The sequence below is a fragment of the Curcuma longa genome, chromosome 11, assembly GCF_044706935.1.
Source record: "Curcuma longa cultivar G26 ecotype Majalengka, Jawa Barat chromosome 11, ITB_CL_G26_1.1, whole genome shotgun sequence".
NCBI classification, from domain to species: domain Eukaryota; kingdom Viridiplantae; phylum Streptophyta; class Magnoliopsida; order Zingiberales; family Zingiberaceae; genus Curcuma; species Curcuma longa.
Window position 1 is genome coordinate 22,828,144 of NC_133871.1, and position 18,731 is coordinate 22,846,874.

The following is an 18,731-nucleotide window of genomic DNA, read 5'->3' on the forward strand; positions in this document are numbered from 1 at the left end:
AAACCGGTATATATGTTTATTTCAATAGAATACTGAACCGGAAATTTTCTGGTTCGAACTATCCACGTTATATGCGTCTGTTTAATGGTTGCATCGGTTGGCTGAGCACGCTTTGAAAGGGCTGATCGGACGGTGGGAATGATTACCTATTCAGAAGGAGGGAAGGAGCCGATCTCAGATCTTATCGTCGCCGCCTCCGGAGCACCGTCTAGGGCCAAGGGTTCTCCCGACCACGGCGCTTCGAACTCTGGAGCTCGAGATGGCCGTCGCCGGCTTCGGAGCCGTCTCGAGAGCTTCCTTCCCGTTCCGACGTTCTCTCGCGCTCTGCGCCCGTCGCCGGAGCTCCTCAGCTCCCACTGCCGCCGTAGAAACACTGGCCGATCTCGACAGCCTCGCCGGAGACGGTCCGGCCTCCGCTCCGCCCTCGCCTCCTCCATCTAAACCCAATGCAGGAAGTAGGTACCATGAGCTTGCAGCTGTTCCTTCCAAACAATAAAGAATGCTATTTGCAGTCGTGACATGGTTTTTGTTCTAAGAAGGTAGTGATGGCATTCGGGAATGGGAGTGGAAAGTCCTGAGCTCGAAGGAGCTGGGAATCAAGGCATCGATGCTACCCAAGCCAACCAGGATTGTTTTGAATGGACTTAAGAAAAAAGGTTCATTTTCTCTTTCTTGCTTTCGTTGTTGTTGAACAACAATCCGTTGGCAATCTTATCAATGGCTACACAATTTCTTTATTTATAGGCATCTTAGAGTTCCTTCTCAACAATAATAAAAGATTAATTATAATTACAAACTCTAAGAAAATAAAAGTTCTAAATGATAATATCTTATTGCTAATTCTAAATAATCTATTTATTCTACTAAATGATCCACTATTGAGGATAATATTTAATGGGATTGTTTAAATATATCTATTTTTAGATCATATAATTCTACTGTCATTCAAAACAACATTGTCCTAGAGGTTACTTAGCAATAAATTCTGAAAACCTTTCTTGAACTGGGCCATATTGACTCTCTTGCTGCATCTTCAATGAGTAGGTTGACCCATTGATTCATTAAGCTGACCACAACTTCTATTGTTTTTTCCCCATAAGCCTTTTTTCTAAAATTGTGTGAGGCTAAACTTGATTTCTCCATCAAAATTCACTATAAGAAGATGTTGTTGATTAAATTTGTCACTAATTTCTTCATCAAATATGACACATGGAATACAAGGTCTATTATATTTTAGATTCTTGAAGAAACTCAAGTCAGTAACTATATGTTCCAATACCTAGTAGGGGCTTTATAATTTTTTGTCACAACTTTATAGAGGTGGAAGTATGAACAATGTTTGCAAGATGCTTCATTCTAGCTTAAGCAGCAGATAAGCTTTTTCTTTCTTTCTTTCAAAAGTTGCAACACTTACTCCCAAGTATGTACGTCGTTGTCAACTTGATGTCGTCTCGAACTGAGTAATCTTAGTAGCTGAGTAGTAATGTATGTTGTACCACAATTATACCCATTGAAGCCAATGAATCCACTCCTTTGTTTTATCCATAATAAGATGATGCAAATAGTTCTCTAGACATTAATTTACCACCTCGGTTTGTTAATGTGACTATGGGTGGTGAGATGTGCTAAAATTAAATTTGGTACCTTGTAAATGAAAAATTTTCAGCTCTTGAAATCCAACCCAATAGAATTGTTATTCTTCCAATGAGATTCCACCTTTATACATGAGGGTGTATTGTCTCTGTAACGACCCGGCCCGTCGGCCCCTTGGGCGGCCCAACTAGCGGCCCCCTTGGCGACCCCTATGTCGTCAATCGACGACCCTCGGCCGTGTCGTTACTCACTAGGACTTTCCACCCCTGGCCAGTGGATTTTTGCCTCCCCCAGGATTCGAACTCTAGACCTCCAGGATAAGTACTAGAGTTTATGAATCCTGGAGCCAAGTGTCTCACTTGGCTACCAGGATTCATAAACTCTAGTACTTATCCTGGAGGTCTAGAGTTCGAATCCTGGGGGAGGCAAAAATCCACTGGCCAGGGGTGGAAAGTCCTAGTGAGTAACGACACGGCCGAGGGTCGTCGATTGACGACATAGGGGTCGCCAAGGGGGCCGCTAGTTGGGCCGCCCAAGGGGCCGAGGGGCCGGGTCGTTACAATAAAAAGGCGTCTTTTTATTGTAATGACCCGGCCCCAGGCCCCTTGGGCGGCCCAACTGGCGACCCCTTATGTCGTCAACCGACGACCCTCGGCCGTGCCATTACTCAATTGGTCTTTCCACCCCTGGCCAGTGGATTTTTGCCTTCCCTAGGATTCGAACTCTAGACCTCCAGGATAAGTACTAGAGTTTATGAATCCTGGTAGCCAAGTGAGAAGCGCTCACTTGGCTACCAGGATTCATAAACTCTAGTACTTATCCTGGAGGTCTAGAGTTCGAATCCTGGGGGAGGCAAAAATCCACTGACCAGGGGTGGAAAGTCCTAGTGAGTAACGGCACGGCCGAGGGTCGTCGATTGACGACATAGGGGTCGCCAAGGGGGCCGCTAGTTGGGCCGCCCAAGGGACCGCCGATTGGGCCGCTAATTGGGCTGCTAGTTGGGCCGCCCAAGGGGCCGAGGGGCCGGGTCGTTACAATAAAAAGGCGCCTTTTTATTGTAACGACCCGGCCCCTTGGGCGGCCCAACTAGCGGCCGAATCGGCGGTCCCTTGGGCGGCCACTAGCGGCCCCCTTGGCGACCCCTATGTCGTCAATCGACGACCCTTGGCCGTGCCGTTACTCACTAGGACTTTCCACCCCTGGTCAGTGGATTTTTGCCTCCCCAGGATTCGAACTCAAGACCTCCAGGATAAGTACTAGAGTTTATGAATCCTGGTAGCCAAGTGAGAACTTCTCACTTGGCTACCAGGATTCATAAACTCTAGTACTTATCCTGGAGGTCTTGAGTTCGAATCCTGGGGGAGGCAAAAATCCACTGACCAGGGGTGGAAAGTCCTAGTGAGTAACGGCACGGCCGAGGGTCGTCGATTGACGACATAGGGGTCGCCAAGGGGGCCGCTAGTTGGGCCGCCCAAGGGACCGCCGATTGGGCCGCCAATTGGGCCGCTAGTTGGGCCGCCCAAGGGGCCGAGGGGCCGGGTCGTTACAGTCTCAATTTTCATGAGTGTTAGATCTACAATTTTGTTGGTGTTGTTGAGATCAATGTGCTATCTCATTACTAATTATTTATCACCCTTTTCATTTTGCAGTCATTACAAAACATAGATCTTGGTTCCTTTATATTGTTACATAAAATTCTGTTTTTGCTGTGGACTGAGACAACATGGTTATTGAATAATGCTTCTACAGGCTATGATGTATATCTGGTCGGAGGTTGTGTACGAGATCTTCTGATGAAGAGAATACCTAAAGATTATGATGTTATTACGACTGCAAACCTTATTGATGTTGGTTCCTGTCTTTTCTTCTGTGAAATAATATGCATACCAGAACATATGGTCTTATTGTTTTTGTATATGTGTGGAAAGAGGTTCGCTGATCATGATCAATCCTCATTTACACTTGCATATATTTAACCCATTGCTACAATGTATGCTTTCTTCCATAGGAACTAGGAGCACCTTTCAGTCAGAAAAACATAACAAAAATAGAAAAGAGGGAAAATTCAAAAGACGTGTGACATTATCTTTATATTGAAGCTTGTAGTTATGTCATCCCAACATGATAGCAAACCTACTTCATTTTATTTTCAAGAGGAAAAAAACTGATGCTCAAAATGGCATATTCACATGCACATGTTATTATGGTTACATCATAACCTATAACTTGTAATTTGATTTCACATGTTCTCATATACAGCAGAAATCAGCATAAAAATTCAGATGTTTCACAGCCATTTACCTGGTTCTTAATTGCTACTTTCTTTTGCTGAAAATAAAACATAATCAGTAACTGATAGGATTTACTGACTCTTATTTGAAGGGGTACCTCTAGAAGGGAATACAAAGGAGAAGAAAAATTATATAGTCGGAAGTTGTCTTTCACCTAGATGCCTGTACAACATGAGTGACTTTGATGTATATGTTACAACCTCATCTTGTTATTCCTAATTAATAAAGGACTAAACTAGATCTAAATAAGTAATTCTTTCTTTTGGGTCCCTAAAAATTGTTCTTAATGAAGACTTATCAAACTCCAGGTAGAAATAACCTGTCCCTTACTACACCAATGATAGGGCACTTCAGTAATCTGATTATAAATTTATTCTTGAGGTCTTCCAGAACTGCCTATGAATCAAGGCCCAAAATTACAGCAAATGATTCCCATATAAGTGAAAATAGGACTTCCCTCTACCAAGCAACTTATGGATCTTATAACTTCAGTTTATGTGTTTATTTGCATATTGCTTGCATTTTATTATATCAATTATTTGTTGGGATTGGATTTGCCTTATGTTGAGTCCACTCCCATTGCTTTTGGTAAGGATGTCACTACTGAGCTAGTCCAAGTATGGCCATATGAGCAGCAGTATGAGCTTTTTGAACACGGTGATCAAATAGTTTCTTATTTGAACTTTTTATAATTTACAGGTGAAAAGGATGTTCTCACGCTGTGATATTGTTGGAAAGAGATTTCCAATATGCCATGTTCATGTTAGTGATTGTATCGTGGAGGTTAGTTCTCAGTTAAGCTTAATTTCTCTATAAAAAAAAAAACAAGTTATGGTAACTAGATGATTCCATAATTTATGCTTAGTTAATTATGCATCAACCTATGCTCATTTACAGTTAAGTTGCATGGACATATATTTGGATAGGATATCATGTATTCTATTGAAATCGTGTGTTTGTTTATGTGTGAGGGAAGTGCTGTAGTTTTTTGGATGACTTAATTTATAGCAAGCTGAATTTGTATTTAGTTTGTTTTTCTGCAATATTTACTCTTACTCCTTTAAACTTATGAAGCAGGTTTCAAGTTTTAACACCCATGTGAGAAGGCAACACAATGATTTGAGTTATCTTCCAAGAAGATCTGATTGTGATGAACATGATTATGCTCGCTGGAAGAATTGTCTTCGTCGGGATTTCACAATTAATGGGTTATCATTAACTTGATCCCTTCAAATTTAATATTGCATTAACTTAGCCTCTTTGGTTTCACGACTTAAACATTGTCTTTGCAAGTTCAAAACCTTTTTTGGCTTTCACTTGTTTCCTTCAATAAAATCATATCTATCGATTTGTTTCTTTGCATTACTGCTGCGCTTGCAAGTCTTTCATATCTAGCTTTCCTTTGATTCTCTTCTCCTGCTCTCTGTGTCCTTGTCAGGTTAATGTTCAATCCATTCTCGAAGATTGTGTATGATTATTTGGGAGGCATGGAGGACATTAGAAAAGCTAAAGTGTGCATGTATTCTTTTTTTTTTTTTTTGCATTTATCAGTACCAGCCTGTAATCCTTGTTTGTCCTATTTTTCCTCTTCAACTAGGTCAGGACAGTAAAACTGGCACATTTATCTTTCGACGAAGATTGTGGTTAGTCGACTAGTTTCTTTCCTTTTGTAACATTATGCACACAACTAGAAGCAACATTTTCTTCTGTAAGCATAAATAGGAGCTTTGCATTAAGTGGAATTCATATAATTCACAGCTCGTATACTACGTGCAATCAGAATTGCAGCTCGTTTGGGCTTTAGTTTTTCTAAAGAGACAGCTTATTCTGTGAAGGATCTTGCCAATTCAGTACTCAGACTTGACAGGGTAATATTTCAACATTTTTAACCTTCATCTTACTCTAGGCTTGAGCCGCCACTTCACCTATTTCAGGGAAGAATCCTCATGGAAATGAACTATATGCTAGCATATGGATCTGCTGAGAATTCTTTGAGATTGCTTTGGAGATTTGGCATCCTTGAACTACTTTTACCTATCCAGGTCTGTTACTTTTCCATAAGTTGATATTTCTTTATCATCCAGTGTTTCTAATTGTGTATAAAGAATGATGTTTTGATTGCACTACCAGGCTGCATATTTTGTTTCACAAGGTTTCCGAAGGCGGGATAAGCGATCTAACATGTTGCTGGTGAGAATGAATCTATTTCTATTTTGAAACCCATAAATTCTTAGGAGATAGGCTGATGGAATTAGATTAATACATTTAGAAATTTTGTTTGGTGTTCTACAAAAAAAATTGGGAGTGCAAATTGAGGTACGAAAAGGTTCTCATATCATGTGTGGAAAACAAAGGGGAGAAGCAAAAATGTCTTAACAGAAACTTTATTTGCATTTTTTTTTTGTGAACTTCATCTTCCCTATAATTATCATCCTTGCTTCCATTACTCTGAACCACCATCTTTTGTTTTTTTATATAGGCAAATTTTCCTACAGGTGCATATAGGCTTCTTTATTCGCACACCCAGAAATCTGCAAGGAGCCAATTCTGGCTCTGTGTTGACCTATATGATTTGTCTAAGGAATTCAAGAAGTTTCTTTCTAGAACTCCTGGATGGCTATTTTCAGCTAACAAACACCAAACAAGAGGATAGTTTTATTCTACACACCAAGGAGCCCATTTTGTTTTTTTTAACATTCCTGTGACTTACATAAACCCTATGGAGATGCATCAAGGAGGTGGTGAAAGTAAATAATTATTCTACACTCCGTGGTCCCATCAAGGAGATGCATACAAAAATCCATGATGACTATTTTCAACACAGAAATAAGAATAATGGTATAACCTTTACATTCAGAAGAGGTGATGAAAATAAATGACTATTACAATTAACATTTAAACATAAAAAATAGATTACACGACTCCTATGTTTTTTTATCTTTGAAGAAGAACAATAAAAAAAAAAGGAGAAATACACATACGTCTCATTGATAAAGAGTGTCTGAAAGACAGAAGATGAAGATTGTGGAAGGGAATCGTTGTCAGAGAAAGGGAGAGAAAACTAGATGGCCAAATTGCACATGAGGATTGAAAAAAGCAGGATGTTTATCCTTAAAAAACCACTTCTTTGAGATAAAAATAATGATTTTTTTACTCAGTGGAATGTTTATCTTTAAGAATCACTTTTTAGGGACTCATTTTTACTTAGCTGGATGTTTATCCTCGACATCACTTTTTAAGGATAAAATGATGTGAATTTACTGGGTTCAATTGACACAATTTTTCACATGAATAGGTTTGGGCAAAACCTTTTCGTTGGATGTTTGGTTTAGCAGGGGTAAAATGCAGATATTGAGCGACAGGTGCAGGAGTGGAGCTTGGGAATTTGAAACTTGGTTGGACAAGCTGGGAGTAATGACTCCTGCATGCATGCCCCCATTGGTAAATTTGACCTTGGCATGTATGTACTTTGTTTTGCGTTATAAAAGGAGGTATAGAGAAAGGTGGCACTACATATGCAGGATATATTCATATATGGAGTACACAGAACATGCTGGACACCTCTTCATTTCTCTGTATTAGGTTGAGTCAATGGACTAAAAGATGAAAATTAAGAAGCATCCAACATGTTTGATTTCTGTTTCTCATATTTATTGTAAACTGTAATTTTGAACAGATAAATTACACTGACACTACATATGCAGGATATATTCGCCAACTTGGACAAACTTCTCGCGCCTAACAGGCCATGCCATAATAGCCTATGGTAAGCTGCATATCCATTCAAGTTTTTCCAAATTCTTACATAATCCACCATTAAATTCAATTTCAACGAAATCTACCATGAACATATGTTTATTTCTTTTGCTGCTTTAGTACTGGTGTAGCTGTGGCTTCTGCAATTTCTTTTACACTCTGTTTGGGAGGAGGTGAGGGAAGGGGAGGGAAGGGTAAATAAGGGGAAGGAGAATTTTGACCTTGTTTGGGATGGAGTGAGTTAAGGAGGGGAAAGGAAGAGAAGGGTAAGTTTACTTTTGCATGTTCATGAATTGCTACAATTTCTTACACTCTGATTTGGGAGTATAAGGAAGGGGGACTCAAAAATATTTTATTCCAATTTTATCCCCATTTTAAGATATTAATTCCTAAATTAACTTATCTGTTTATGTATCTCGTCTTTGCACTGTCGCTTCTTATACAACGTGCATCATCACCGCTCAATGTCTAATCGCTCGCACTCCACGGTGTTGGCGCTGATCCTTGTAGCAAATCTCTTCAAGAACCAGACTCAATATGACAGAAACATGTAATCCGACTCTTCTTCTTCTTATTCTCCTTCATGGATAGAGACATGTAATCTGACTCTTCTTCTTCTTATTTTTCTCCAAGGACAGAGACTTATCCAAAGAACATGTGTTGTCTATTTTAAGACCTTCTATATCTCAACTTTTATATGCAATATTGATATAATTTTATAGTTTCTCATCCTCCCTTCCTTCATCTCATTTTCCCTTCCGTTAATGAACCTTTTCTCACCCCATCCAAATAGAACGTTAAAGGCCTACCAGATTGAATTCATCCTATTGTGATATGGTCTTTGGATCCTATGTTACATTTCATTTAGTTTCATTTATCACTTTGAGCTGAATACCACTGCATGGAGTTCAAATAAATGGATAATATCCATGTAATCGATCCCAAGTGGTTGTACTACACTTGTTATGCTTGTTATAGAATACTTTGGCATCTTGGCATTTTTCTGTTTTTTCTTATTGGTTTTTTGTGCCACTATTTACTGCTCGATTTTCTTGTGAGAAATATTATATATTTCAATGCCACCATGTTGCTGTACGTCCATTGTCTTGTTGCTTATTCATTCAGGTAGGCTGATGATTATGTGTAAGATAAAGTAAAATCTTCAAGGAAAAAAAGAATTAGTGCATAGAATGTGTCAAAAATGTTTCTTTGTACATAACCGTCAGAGATCCTTTTATACGATGAAGTATGTCGTGTAAGATTTCATCATTGATGATATATGAAGACATCACCAAATTTAAATTTGGTAGCCTTTTCATGTTCCAATATATATCTTTGTGTGTGTGTGTGTGTATAAGATGTACTGTATTTCTACTTGAAGTTCCTAAATAAACATAAATTAATTGCTTACCAGGGTAGGGATTTTAGCATTTCATCAAGCATTAGCTCGTCAACCTCGTGATCCTTCAGTACTTGCAACATACTGCCTTGCTCTTCACAATGGAGGAAATTTGCCAGAGGCTGTAGATATTGCAAGGACTATCACTCGTTCACATGATAACAATTTTCCAGAATTGTCGAAATCTCAAGAATGGGATGATGGAGATTTGATTTGTGAGGTTAAGAACCTTGCTTCCTCAGTTACTTCTGCATTAAGCTTGATGACAGACAAGCGTTTTGTTTCGCAAGCAATGGCACTGTATCCTCAAGCTCCATATTCTGATTTGGTATGTATGACATTGTGTTCTAAGTAGTTGCATATCCTTATGACTGTTTAATCAAAATAATTTTGCAATATCAGTAACTGATACTATCTTGTATATTGTTGGTCACACTGAACTTTGACAGCATCGTTGTCATTTAGTAAGAATCAATAATTTGAAGCAATTTGTTCCTAGAGCAGAAGATTTTCATGTTGCTATTGAATGGTTTTCGTTTCTGTTTTGCAGGTATTCATACCTCAACATCTGTACTTGAGCGTTGGCAGAATATTTGAGTGTATTAATAATGGGCAGTTGAAGAAAGGGTACATTGCCAAAAAGGGTAAAAAAATAAACTACTATACTCTTGCTGAAGGTGGGCTAGCTGAAATCCGACACGTCTTCGCGAGGGTCGTCTTTGACACAGTCTTTCCTCCCAACGTAGAAGGTGAAGTCAGGATAAATCCTGCTTGAAGGATTCTCGATACAATAAAGATAAGCTGGAACCATACATTTTACTCATACTCGAATGGCTCAATGAGCCGCATGTGCAATCTGCACATGCCGCGAATTGGCTAATATCCAAACCAGGTTCGGATCCATTGTGCAATTATCAATCCTTGTCAATGGCAGATGACGATGTTTAAATTATGAAGGCGTGCACATCTACAGCAACAATTACTGATTTTTTTTTTTGTTTATTTTAGTGGTTTTGGTAATGTAGATCTGAGGGAAATGTAGATCTCAAATAATTGGCAGTTATGTACAATGTCTGGGGAGCTGCAAGATGCTCAAACACGATAATCTTCTACAGGGAAGTTCATTTTTGCCACTGTTTTGTCTGACAATCCATGGCTATGCCAAGCAGCTGACATCGATGAGCACCACCAGAGAAAAGCACGTCCCATTCGACGGAGAGTTACGTACGCACTTGCATGCCTCTGCAACAAGCAACATGCATCCTGGATCACATGCGGCGGCATCCGTCGTCGTCGTCGCGTGAATATGATGTGCCACTAACTCACAACTCGATCGCTTCCTCAATCATCTTCTCACAACAGCTGCCTGCAGATGTTCGGCGCTAGCTAGCTAGCTGCTGGTGCGTGGCTTGGCCTACCACCAACAGCTCATGTGGCACGGCCGTGCGCCTGCTTCCATATGGCCCCGTCAGTGTGCTGGCAGCTAGCGTAATTATGCTGGCGGACCGCGCTGGGTGTGGGTGCATTGAATCTCGCGAGGGGTCATCGATTGCTTTGCAGCGTGAAAGGTTCATCCGCAAAAGCTTTCTCCACGTGACACTTGTCGAGTTGGAGGAAGAGACTGTTCCTGCACCCGCATTGCCTTCCAAAACTGCCCACCAAGTTTAATTTAAGCATGTTTATGGCGACAACCTTGTCAATTCCATCGTGACTTTAGGGCCGTGACAAGATCGAAGCCTACCCCATCACATGCAAAAGGGCACTCCTCATTTAATAAATCCTTAAATAAATATTCTAGAGAATAATTATACGTCAAAATTAATTAAACTCCATTAAAATTATGTTTTGATATATATATATATATATATATTGTGATAACTATTTAATACGCAACTACTTAAGTTAGGTAGTTGTTACAATTATTATAATAATTAATACATTATTGTATTTTCGAGATACAAATATGATAGATCATCCATTTGACTTTTTTTTTAAAAAAAAAAGAGCACTCATTTGTCCGTGAAATTGGAATGCCCTTTTAATTTTGCCCTATTTTATGAGTTTTATTTTTCAATTTGTGCTGTGCTCTGTATTTTGATCCCCCAAATGCTATCAAATGCAATATGCATAGTAAGGGTGGAGAAATCAGAGAGGGACAGAGTCAAAAATTTCATATTGAGACATCAGTTACTATATCATAGATATCAATTCTAGCTCCCATTAATCTTAAATTTATCTAAATGTTCTATATGAATTGGACTTTATATTATTATTAGCAAATATGGTAGAGTAGGCTCGTTTACCATTTTATGTTTTTTCAAAAAATAACAAAAATCTAAAGCTCACAAAAAATTTAAAAGGACTGTGATGACCATTAATTTTGAAATTTGTATAAATTAATATATACATTTTTGAAAAATTAAGTCTCCTTGTTAGTCTTGTATTTTCATACTAATACTAATTAACACCTTTTTAACAATCGATAATTAATTAAATATTAAAAAGGCATTTAATAAATATATTACAATCAAAATGTAATTCCCAAACTGTGAGTATGTTTAGATTCGAAGCTTAAGCAAGAGAAAAGTTGAGCCGCCGCAAAGGAATAAAGTAACCGAGGACTCACAAAAAGTCCTTTAAATCTTTAGAATTAAATTGATGTCCCTCCGAGTGCTTTACACTCATGAATTTAAGCATAAAAAATTCCTTGTTGGTATACATTTAAATTATTTAAACAGTACATATAATAATATCATTTTATTCATTATGTAAATAAATAAATAAATAAATAAAGATTCTAATATTTGACTACATAAAATATGATTGAGTAGAAAATTGACACTATCAAAAAATCTAAGAATAACAGTACTATTAAGTTTAATTCTCAAGATGGAACAATTCAAGGACCATATTTTGAAAAAGACAAATTAGGACTTCTCCCCTCAAACAGCCAATAAATTAAAGCAATCCACCTAGCACTTTGCCTGTTCTTATCACCATCTCTATCTCTCTCCCCCCAAGCCTTCCACTATTCATTCATGCGTGTTCATTTTCTTCTTTACCTTCATCTCCTAGCTAGCTTCTCTCCGGCTTTATTTATATAGTTCCTTCCTTATCACTTATTCTCTTTTTGGTTTTTCTTTCTTTCTTTCTTTCTTTCTTTCTGTACTTTAATCTTGTTTTCTTTGCGCTCATGTATATATTGAATTGAAACCAGCTGAAAACATCCACTGCAAATGGGAAGCAGAGGTGCACATACAGTGGAAGAGCTGAACAAAGATCTATAAGGTGGATCGAAGGCATGGGAAGAGGTCCCTTCCTCCAGACGAGGCACCGGAGGAGAAGGAAGCATGTGATTTCTTCTCACCGTACTACATCCCTCGCCGCGCCGAGCAGGACGTGTCAGCCATGGTCTCCGCCCTCACGCAAGTAATCAGCTGCTCTCAGCCACCGGCCACCGGCGAGCTCGCTGAGCCACCAGATCACCACGCGCTAGGTCGATCAGGGTCAGGATCGATGGATACCGCACCAACACAAACTACTTCTGATGAGCAAGGTATAAAATTAAATTAAAATAGGTACATGTATATTAATTCATCATGCATCCATGTGTCAGTGTCTTGCACCACGACAGATATAGCAAGATCTTGCGTGGGTTAATTAGGGTTTCAACTCTCATCACATGTTGAGATTGACTGGGAGGTAGCTGAATCACATGCACAGTTAGATCTGTGCATCCATTAGCAGCAAACTGAAACGTGCATGTGAATGGTGAATTCTTGAAGGGAATATGGAGGAAAGGAGACACTATAGAGGGGTAAGGCAAAGACCTTGGGGGAAATGGGCAGCGGAGATCCGGGACCCCAAGAAGGCGGCGCGCGTGTGGCTCGGGACCTTCGACACGGCTGAAGCTGCCGCCGTCGCCTACGACGACGCGGCCCTGCGTTTCAAGGGCGCGAAGGCGAAGCTCAACTTCCCCGAGCGCATCCAAAGTCGCACCGGCCGCGGCACCTTCGCGGCGGCGCCGCCGCCCACGACTTCCGCTGCTCCTCCGTCGCCAGCAGCAGCCCAGTCGTCTTCGGCAGTGACTTTCTACCCGCACTTGGTGCAGTACGCGCAGCTCCTGCAGAGCCGGGACGACGTGGACATGAGCGGCGCCGCGGCCTTCGAGCTCCACTCCGTCCGCGGCGGCTTCACCTCCTCGTTGTCGACGCCTTCTTCCACACAGGAGACGATAGACTTGTCGTCGCCAGTGCGGCAGTCGCGATTTGAGAGCTCTTCTTCGTCGTCATCGAGGCCGTTGCCGACGTACCAGAAGGAGGAGGAGAAGGATGAGCGGCAGCAGAAGCGGCCACCGGGCATATAATGAATGTATGTGGTTATGGCAGTGACTTTGACTAAGAATGAATTGATTTGTTAATTATATAATTGAGGATATGTGATCAATCGATCGAGTTGGCGAGATTCTTCGTGATCAACGTGATCGGGATATATGGTTGGCTAGGGAGAAGAGGGAACGTGATGTGCAAATTAAGCAAGTGTCTTTGAAAAGATTGTCAGGTTGTCCACCTTCCCCAGCCTCAGCTACCATTTCTCTTGTTCTTATCCTCAATGGTTTTTGCTTTTCTTCTACTCTGAAGATTTATCCCACACGTTGGCATCGTCATCCTCATCCCACAAGAAATTTCTAGAATTTATTTGGCATGCATGCCTCAAAACTTCATGGTCAAAGAAATAGTCTGACAGCAATTAGCTATAAATCGCACTGATAGCAGTGTCAATTAAACTACATCAGCTAGCAAGCTTTAAACATTAAATTAAGCATGAAGTGTACTTAAACTTCAAGAACAAGATAATTAATTAAGTAACTGACTCCTAACTATTACAATATAATTTATGATCTATCGTATTAATTGTTGGACAATAAAATACTATATGTTCATGTCCCACACGCAGTATATATAGAATCAGAATAAAGGAATTAATGCGTGGAAAGGCAAGGTCCAGATCAATTGATTCAATTCTAGTAATTAATACATTAATTTTACTTGTTTCTACATATCACTGCATTAGCTACTGTCAACTTTTGCCTCTGCAATGCTGTTGCATTACAGTGCATGTAGAACAAAGAATAATCGCATGCAAAGCTTGTCCAGCTTAATTGTAGGACGTTGTTAACATTCCATGTTGCTCCATTTTTGCTAATTATTAATTACTTGAACAGGCTAGGCCTTCATTCCTTGCATCTGATGCTTTGCTTTTGTGATTTTGTCTTTGTACGTTATGGTGTTCTTTTTTACACTACGTACTCGATCCAATATTCTCTCCCATCTTCTCCCTACAAATACCACACGTGCGATTAATTCCCCCCACCATCTCCATCTCCAATCCATATTGGTTGCTCCGATTGGCTTCGCAGGCACGATTTGAGTCTCCGACTGCTCCGACACCGCAACCTCAACTGCAAGCTCCGCCTCCGGCCCAGCCTCCTCGAGGTGCTTCTCTTGGGCCAGTCGCGCAAGCTAGTGATAAGCCTCGATCTTCTTACCTTCATCGAGGAAGAAAGCTTCAAAATTAACATCAATGGTACTGCATGATCATGACAGCAAAGAAGGAAATGTGGAAACAACGAAACCGGCAACGATCACGCTGGTGAACAGCAATGTTCAAGATGTTAACAACTCACCAACTCGATCCTGAACGCCCCCTGCAGCATGGGCAGCCCCGGAGTTCACCATCAACCTTTCCACCAACCGCCATGCCCACAAGATTAATCTTTCATCTCTGCACTAATCAACTGCGATTCCACCTTATCCGCCCATCCTTATCATCATCATTTTCTTATAAGAAGAATAAACATTTCGCTTGAAATGGCTTAATTAAGCTTGTGACGATGTACTTGGATCCATGACTAAACAGTAGGATCTTCCAATGTAATTTGATGAATATATAGTTATCACCTAGAAGAGTTCAGTCGAAGTGCAGTGCTTGTGTTGCTCAAGTTGATAGTCAAGTCAAGTACGAGATCATGCCTAACGAATCTTGAATGAGTCAAACACACAAGTTGACGCTTCTCTAACGGCGTTTTCGTAACGGCCGTTTATCGAAAGTAACGGCGGAGCAGGGACCCGTGGTGGAATCATCGGATCGCGGTCACGCGCGCGTGGCTAACGCGGGGGTTAACCGAGTCGAGTTTAATTAAGCACAAATAAATACTGTCATTAAAAGGGGGTTAACAATTAGAGATTTATGAGATTGTTTGAATATGAAGAAGCAAAACCTACGAGGGCTCTCGTTGCGGATTTGTCGGGTGTCGTCAGGCGGCCAGGCGAGAGAGCATCGCGGCGTCGCTCGCGTCGACGAAGAAGAGAGAAGGGAAGGAGGAGGGGAAGGTTTTCCTCGTTTCTCCTTCCCTCGCGCTTTTCCAGCTTCCCCTCTCTCTGTTCCCTTGCGTGTCGCTTCTCGGTGGGTGCCATGAAGAGCATCGGTATTTTCGCAGTACGATTTCTTAGATCCTGTTGGGATTTCGGGCAGCGGCTCGAGATCTGCTGATTTTGTGACTAAGAAGAGCTAGATCTGGCGTTACGGAGGCGTTTGGATTCGATCTTAAGGTATAGAAGGGGAGCCTTCTTTTTCTCCCGGTGAGCATTCGAGCTGCCGTGAATACGTGTTGTTCTTAATTGCATTCTGAAAAAAATTTCTCGGATCCGCTTTCGATAAGTTAATTATTATGCTGTTTCAAATCTTCCGTTACTCTTTTAGAGTTTCTGATATGTATCTAATCTTTGCGTTACCTGCTGGAATGATCCCTAGTTTGTATATCCTGCTCTATTGATAATTCAATTTTCCATTGCCAGATGATTCACTTAAAAATTTGAAATTGGTTTACCTAAAAAAAACCCTAACTTTCTAGTAGCCATGCTTTGATCTTTATTGCTTAGCCCATGCTACATGTAGCTGTAATAGTCTGTTTCAGAATTAAGTGGTTGCTACTTCCAGTTAGCTGACCTTTGGGTCAGCCGTATAATTTTCATTGTTTTTTATTATTGTTTTTGCTTGTAGGACAAGTTTTTATTTGACAAATAAGCAGTATATTATTGAGAACAAGATGTTGTCTTTTGTATTTATTTTTTTTCTTGCAAAGTGAATTCGATGTTTATTTTATGTGAAGATTTTATAAACAGGAGGATAGATTTTCTGTCAGTGTGAGTTTCTTTACCTTATTTATAGTATATCTTATCTCCACGTCTATGTTAAGTTTGCTGATCTATTACATGTAGTGATTAATTAAATTGATCAACTAATCTATTTATCATCTTTTGACTTGCTTGATATACAGGAACTAGGTGAGAATTTTTATTGAAGATGTTTTGATGTATTTATTTGGTGGGAAATCTTCTGTAGCCTAGTTTACCAAGAACATTGTTCCATTATCATTTATCCACGGTTTTTAGTTTAAAAAATCTTAAAATAATACAAGCTAAGAAAATGAAATCATGATACTATCTTAAATCATCTGTTGCTGGGGTTAAGCTCCTTTAAGCCTTGATTTTCATGGATTAGATTGATAATGGATATATATGTATGTTTCAAGTTGACAGAAAATACAAGATAAAGTTGTTTCTTTAAAAAAAAATTTAGTAGCAAGCAAAATTAACTGCAACTCTTGATATTTTGTGCATTAATAGTGGCATTTAATCTGTAAGATTCTGTTACAAGTTTTCAATATCATTTCATGTGTATGTGTTTTTTTTGTGAGTCAAATAACTCTTTGTTTTGTGATATAGGAAACATTCAAAATGGAGAACTATCCAGGAAGAGTTAATGGTGCTGGACAATTTTATCCTGATCGAATTTCTGATAGAAAATCAAGGTTTTGGCAAATTGATAACCAACCAATTTCAAAATCTGAAGTTTTTTGTCCTCAACCTTGTCGACCAACAAGAGTGTCTTGCTTAACTAATACGCTCAGTAGAGCTAGTTCAAAGTCAAAGGGGTGAGTTTAAAATATATTTAATTTATTACATTACTTGTTCTTTCTAAAGTTGGTATCGATCTAGTATATAACAATTTACTTGATGATCATGTGCAACAAATTTTAGCCTACTTTTAATAGAATTTGAATCTTGTTACAGCATCAATTTATGGGAATTATTCTTCTTTTCTTTTATGAAGTTTGTGAATTGCGCTAATTTCCTAGGAAGACATTTTTTCACATACATCCCTACAAACTTCACATATACAGCCAGAATTTTGCATCCAGTGAACTAACTTTAATATTGTAATCACAGTGAATGGTGATATAGAAGTGTCTAAAATTTAAATGTTATGCATCTAAGATGATTCATTCTCTGTGACGTTGGTTATTTGTTATGAATTGTGTTAGTAATTGAAAAGGCAAAATCCATAAGCTAAAATAGTGATATGGAGTATTTTTCTTTTTCATATGAATCAATTAGTACATGTAATTTCTTAAAAAATATTTATATCTTCCTGTTTGAGTTAATCAATTTGAAAATTAACTCCATTTTGCCTTGTGCTTGTTTCTTGTTTTATATTTAAACTCCACATTCACTGTATTGCTTTCCCAAAGGGTAAACAAAAAAAAATGATAATTCTATTTTATTTTGCAGTGTGAAGCCAATGTACAGGATGGATTGTGCTCCTGAAATTCTTGATCTTTTGAACCAGGTAACTAACTCATACTGCTGTTGCATAATCTTTCCTTTCTAGTAATTGTTTTACAATATAAAAGATTTATTTGCTGGCAGGATGACTGGGACAACGACGGATTCTTCTGTGGTTCTCCTCCCGTGCGTGCTAACAATCCAGTTATCCATGACCCCCAGTTCGTCACACAATCCCAGTCCTTGGCTTCTTCCATCGGCAATTCGCCCAGTGTGATGCAAGCCGGAAGACTTGAAAGAGGCTCACCGACATGTGGTTCTTCAGTCGGGGGCAGCCCAAAGGTGAGAATTGAAGGATTTGCTTGTAGCAGCCCTGGGAAGCGTCATGTCGCACCAGCATTAGCTTGAGCTCTTCTAGCAAACCATCTTGACCCGATTGCCTGTGTAAATTTGCCATCTAGTCCCGAATTTCTTATGTACCTTAGCGAATCACCGATGCCTAGTGATGATCCTATCCCAGCTGTTGAAGCTGTCGAAACACCAGTCTCGAGTGGAGTTTGGTTTTGTAAATATTTGAGGTTTTAAACCCAACGTATGTGTATAGTTAAACCATGTCTTGATATGTAGTAACATGCCAATGTAAATATAAACAAGTTTCTCTGTATCAGATGTGTGATCCATCATCCAATTCTTCAGTTATTCTATAAATGGGGTAAATCAAATGAAGGCTCCTCCTATAATAAAAATCAATAGAGATGTTTTAACATGGTCGTCCGTAGGCATTATTAACATGTTCTTTTATATAAAATGAGAGACCTGTATAATTTAAGATATACTCTACTCCATGCAACAACAGATTGTAGACTTGTGTAGCACAACAAAAAAAGTGTAAATCAAACCCTAATCATCAACAAGTTCAATCATCTACTCACAGACAACGAAGCCTGAAATAACCTAATTAAGCACTAGTCACTTCAACTTCACCTACGAATATATATAATTCAGCTATGCGATTCCACTGATTTCCTCCTCCATTTATTCTTGCCTTCATCCGAAGGCACTCCA

At 39.4% G+C, this 18,731-nt stretch overlaps 3 protein-coding genes and 1 long non-coding RNA gene across 6 annotated transcripts; 3 read left to right on the forward strand and 1 right to left on the reverse strand.

Moving 5' to 3' along the window:
* Positions 1-173: 173 nt before the first annotated feature.
* Positions 174-10,187, forward strand: LOC141839550 (uncharacterized). 2 transcript variants are annotated; one of them, XM_074727324.1, is made up of 13 exons: positions 174-455; positions 540-656; positions 3,343-3,440; positions 4,584-4,667; positions 4,962-5,092; positions 5,323-5,395; positions 5,482-5,527; positions 5,643-5,752; positions 5,819-5,926; positions 6,015-6,074; positions 7,589-7,650; positions 9,055-9,367; positions 9,590-10,187. In XM_074727324.1, the coding sequence occupies exons 1-13, from the start codon at positions 260-262 to the stop codon at positions 9,812-9,814; spliced, it is 1,623 nt and encodes a 540-aa protein (XP_074583425.1). In that variant the 5' UTR covers positions 174-259; the 3' UTR covers positions 9,815-10,187. The 2 variants fall into 2 exon arrangements, with proteins under 2 accessions (XP_074583425.1, XP_074583426.1); XM_074727325.1 differs by lacking the exons at positions 9,055-9,367; positions 9,590-10,187 and adding an exon at positions 8,766-8,856.
* A 1,704-nt stretch (positions 10,188-11,891) lies between these two features.
* Positions 11,892-12,953, reverse strand: LOC141842326 (uncharacterized). The gene is made up of 2 exons (XR_012602878.1): positions 12,870-12,953; positions 11,892-12,583 (listed from the first exon to the last, which is right to left on the reverse strand). It is a non-coding gene; the product is annotated as an uncharacterized LOC141842326 (long non-coding RNA).
* On the forward strand, positions 12,448-13,405 carry LOC141842325 (ethylene-responsive transcription factor ERF113-like). Its single transcript, XM_074730535.1, has 2 exons — positions 12,448-12,595; positions 12,825-13,405. Exons 1-2 carry the CDS (start codon positions 12,448-12,450, stop codon positions 13,403-13,405), a joined length of 729 nt encoding a protein of 242 aa, XP_074586636.1.
* A 1,911-nt stretch (positions 13,406-15,316) lies between these two features.
* Positions 15,317-18,374, forward strand: LOC141839517 (uncharacterized). Of its 2 annotated transcripts, none has more exons than XM_074727268.1 (4): positions 15,317-15,650; positions 16,827-17,035; positions 17,673-17,730; positions 17,811-18,374. In XM_074727268.1, the coding sequence occupies exons 2-4, from the start codon at positions 16,839-16,841 to the stop codon at positions 18,072-18,074; spliced, it is 519 nt and encodes a 172-aa protein (XP_074583369.1). In that variant the 5' UTR covers positions 15,317-15,650; positions 16,827-16,838; the 3' UTR covers positions 18,075-18,374. The 2 variants fall into 2 exon arrangements, with proteins under 2 accessions (XP_074583369.1, XP_074583368.1); XM_074727267.1 differs by having other exon boundaries at positions 15,319-15,680.
* Positions 18,375-18,731: the final 357 nt, after the last annotated feature.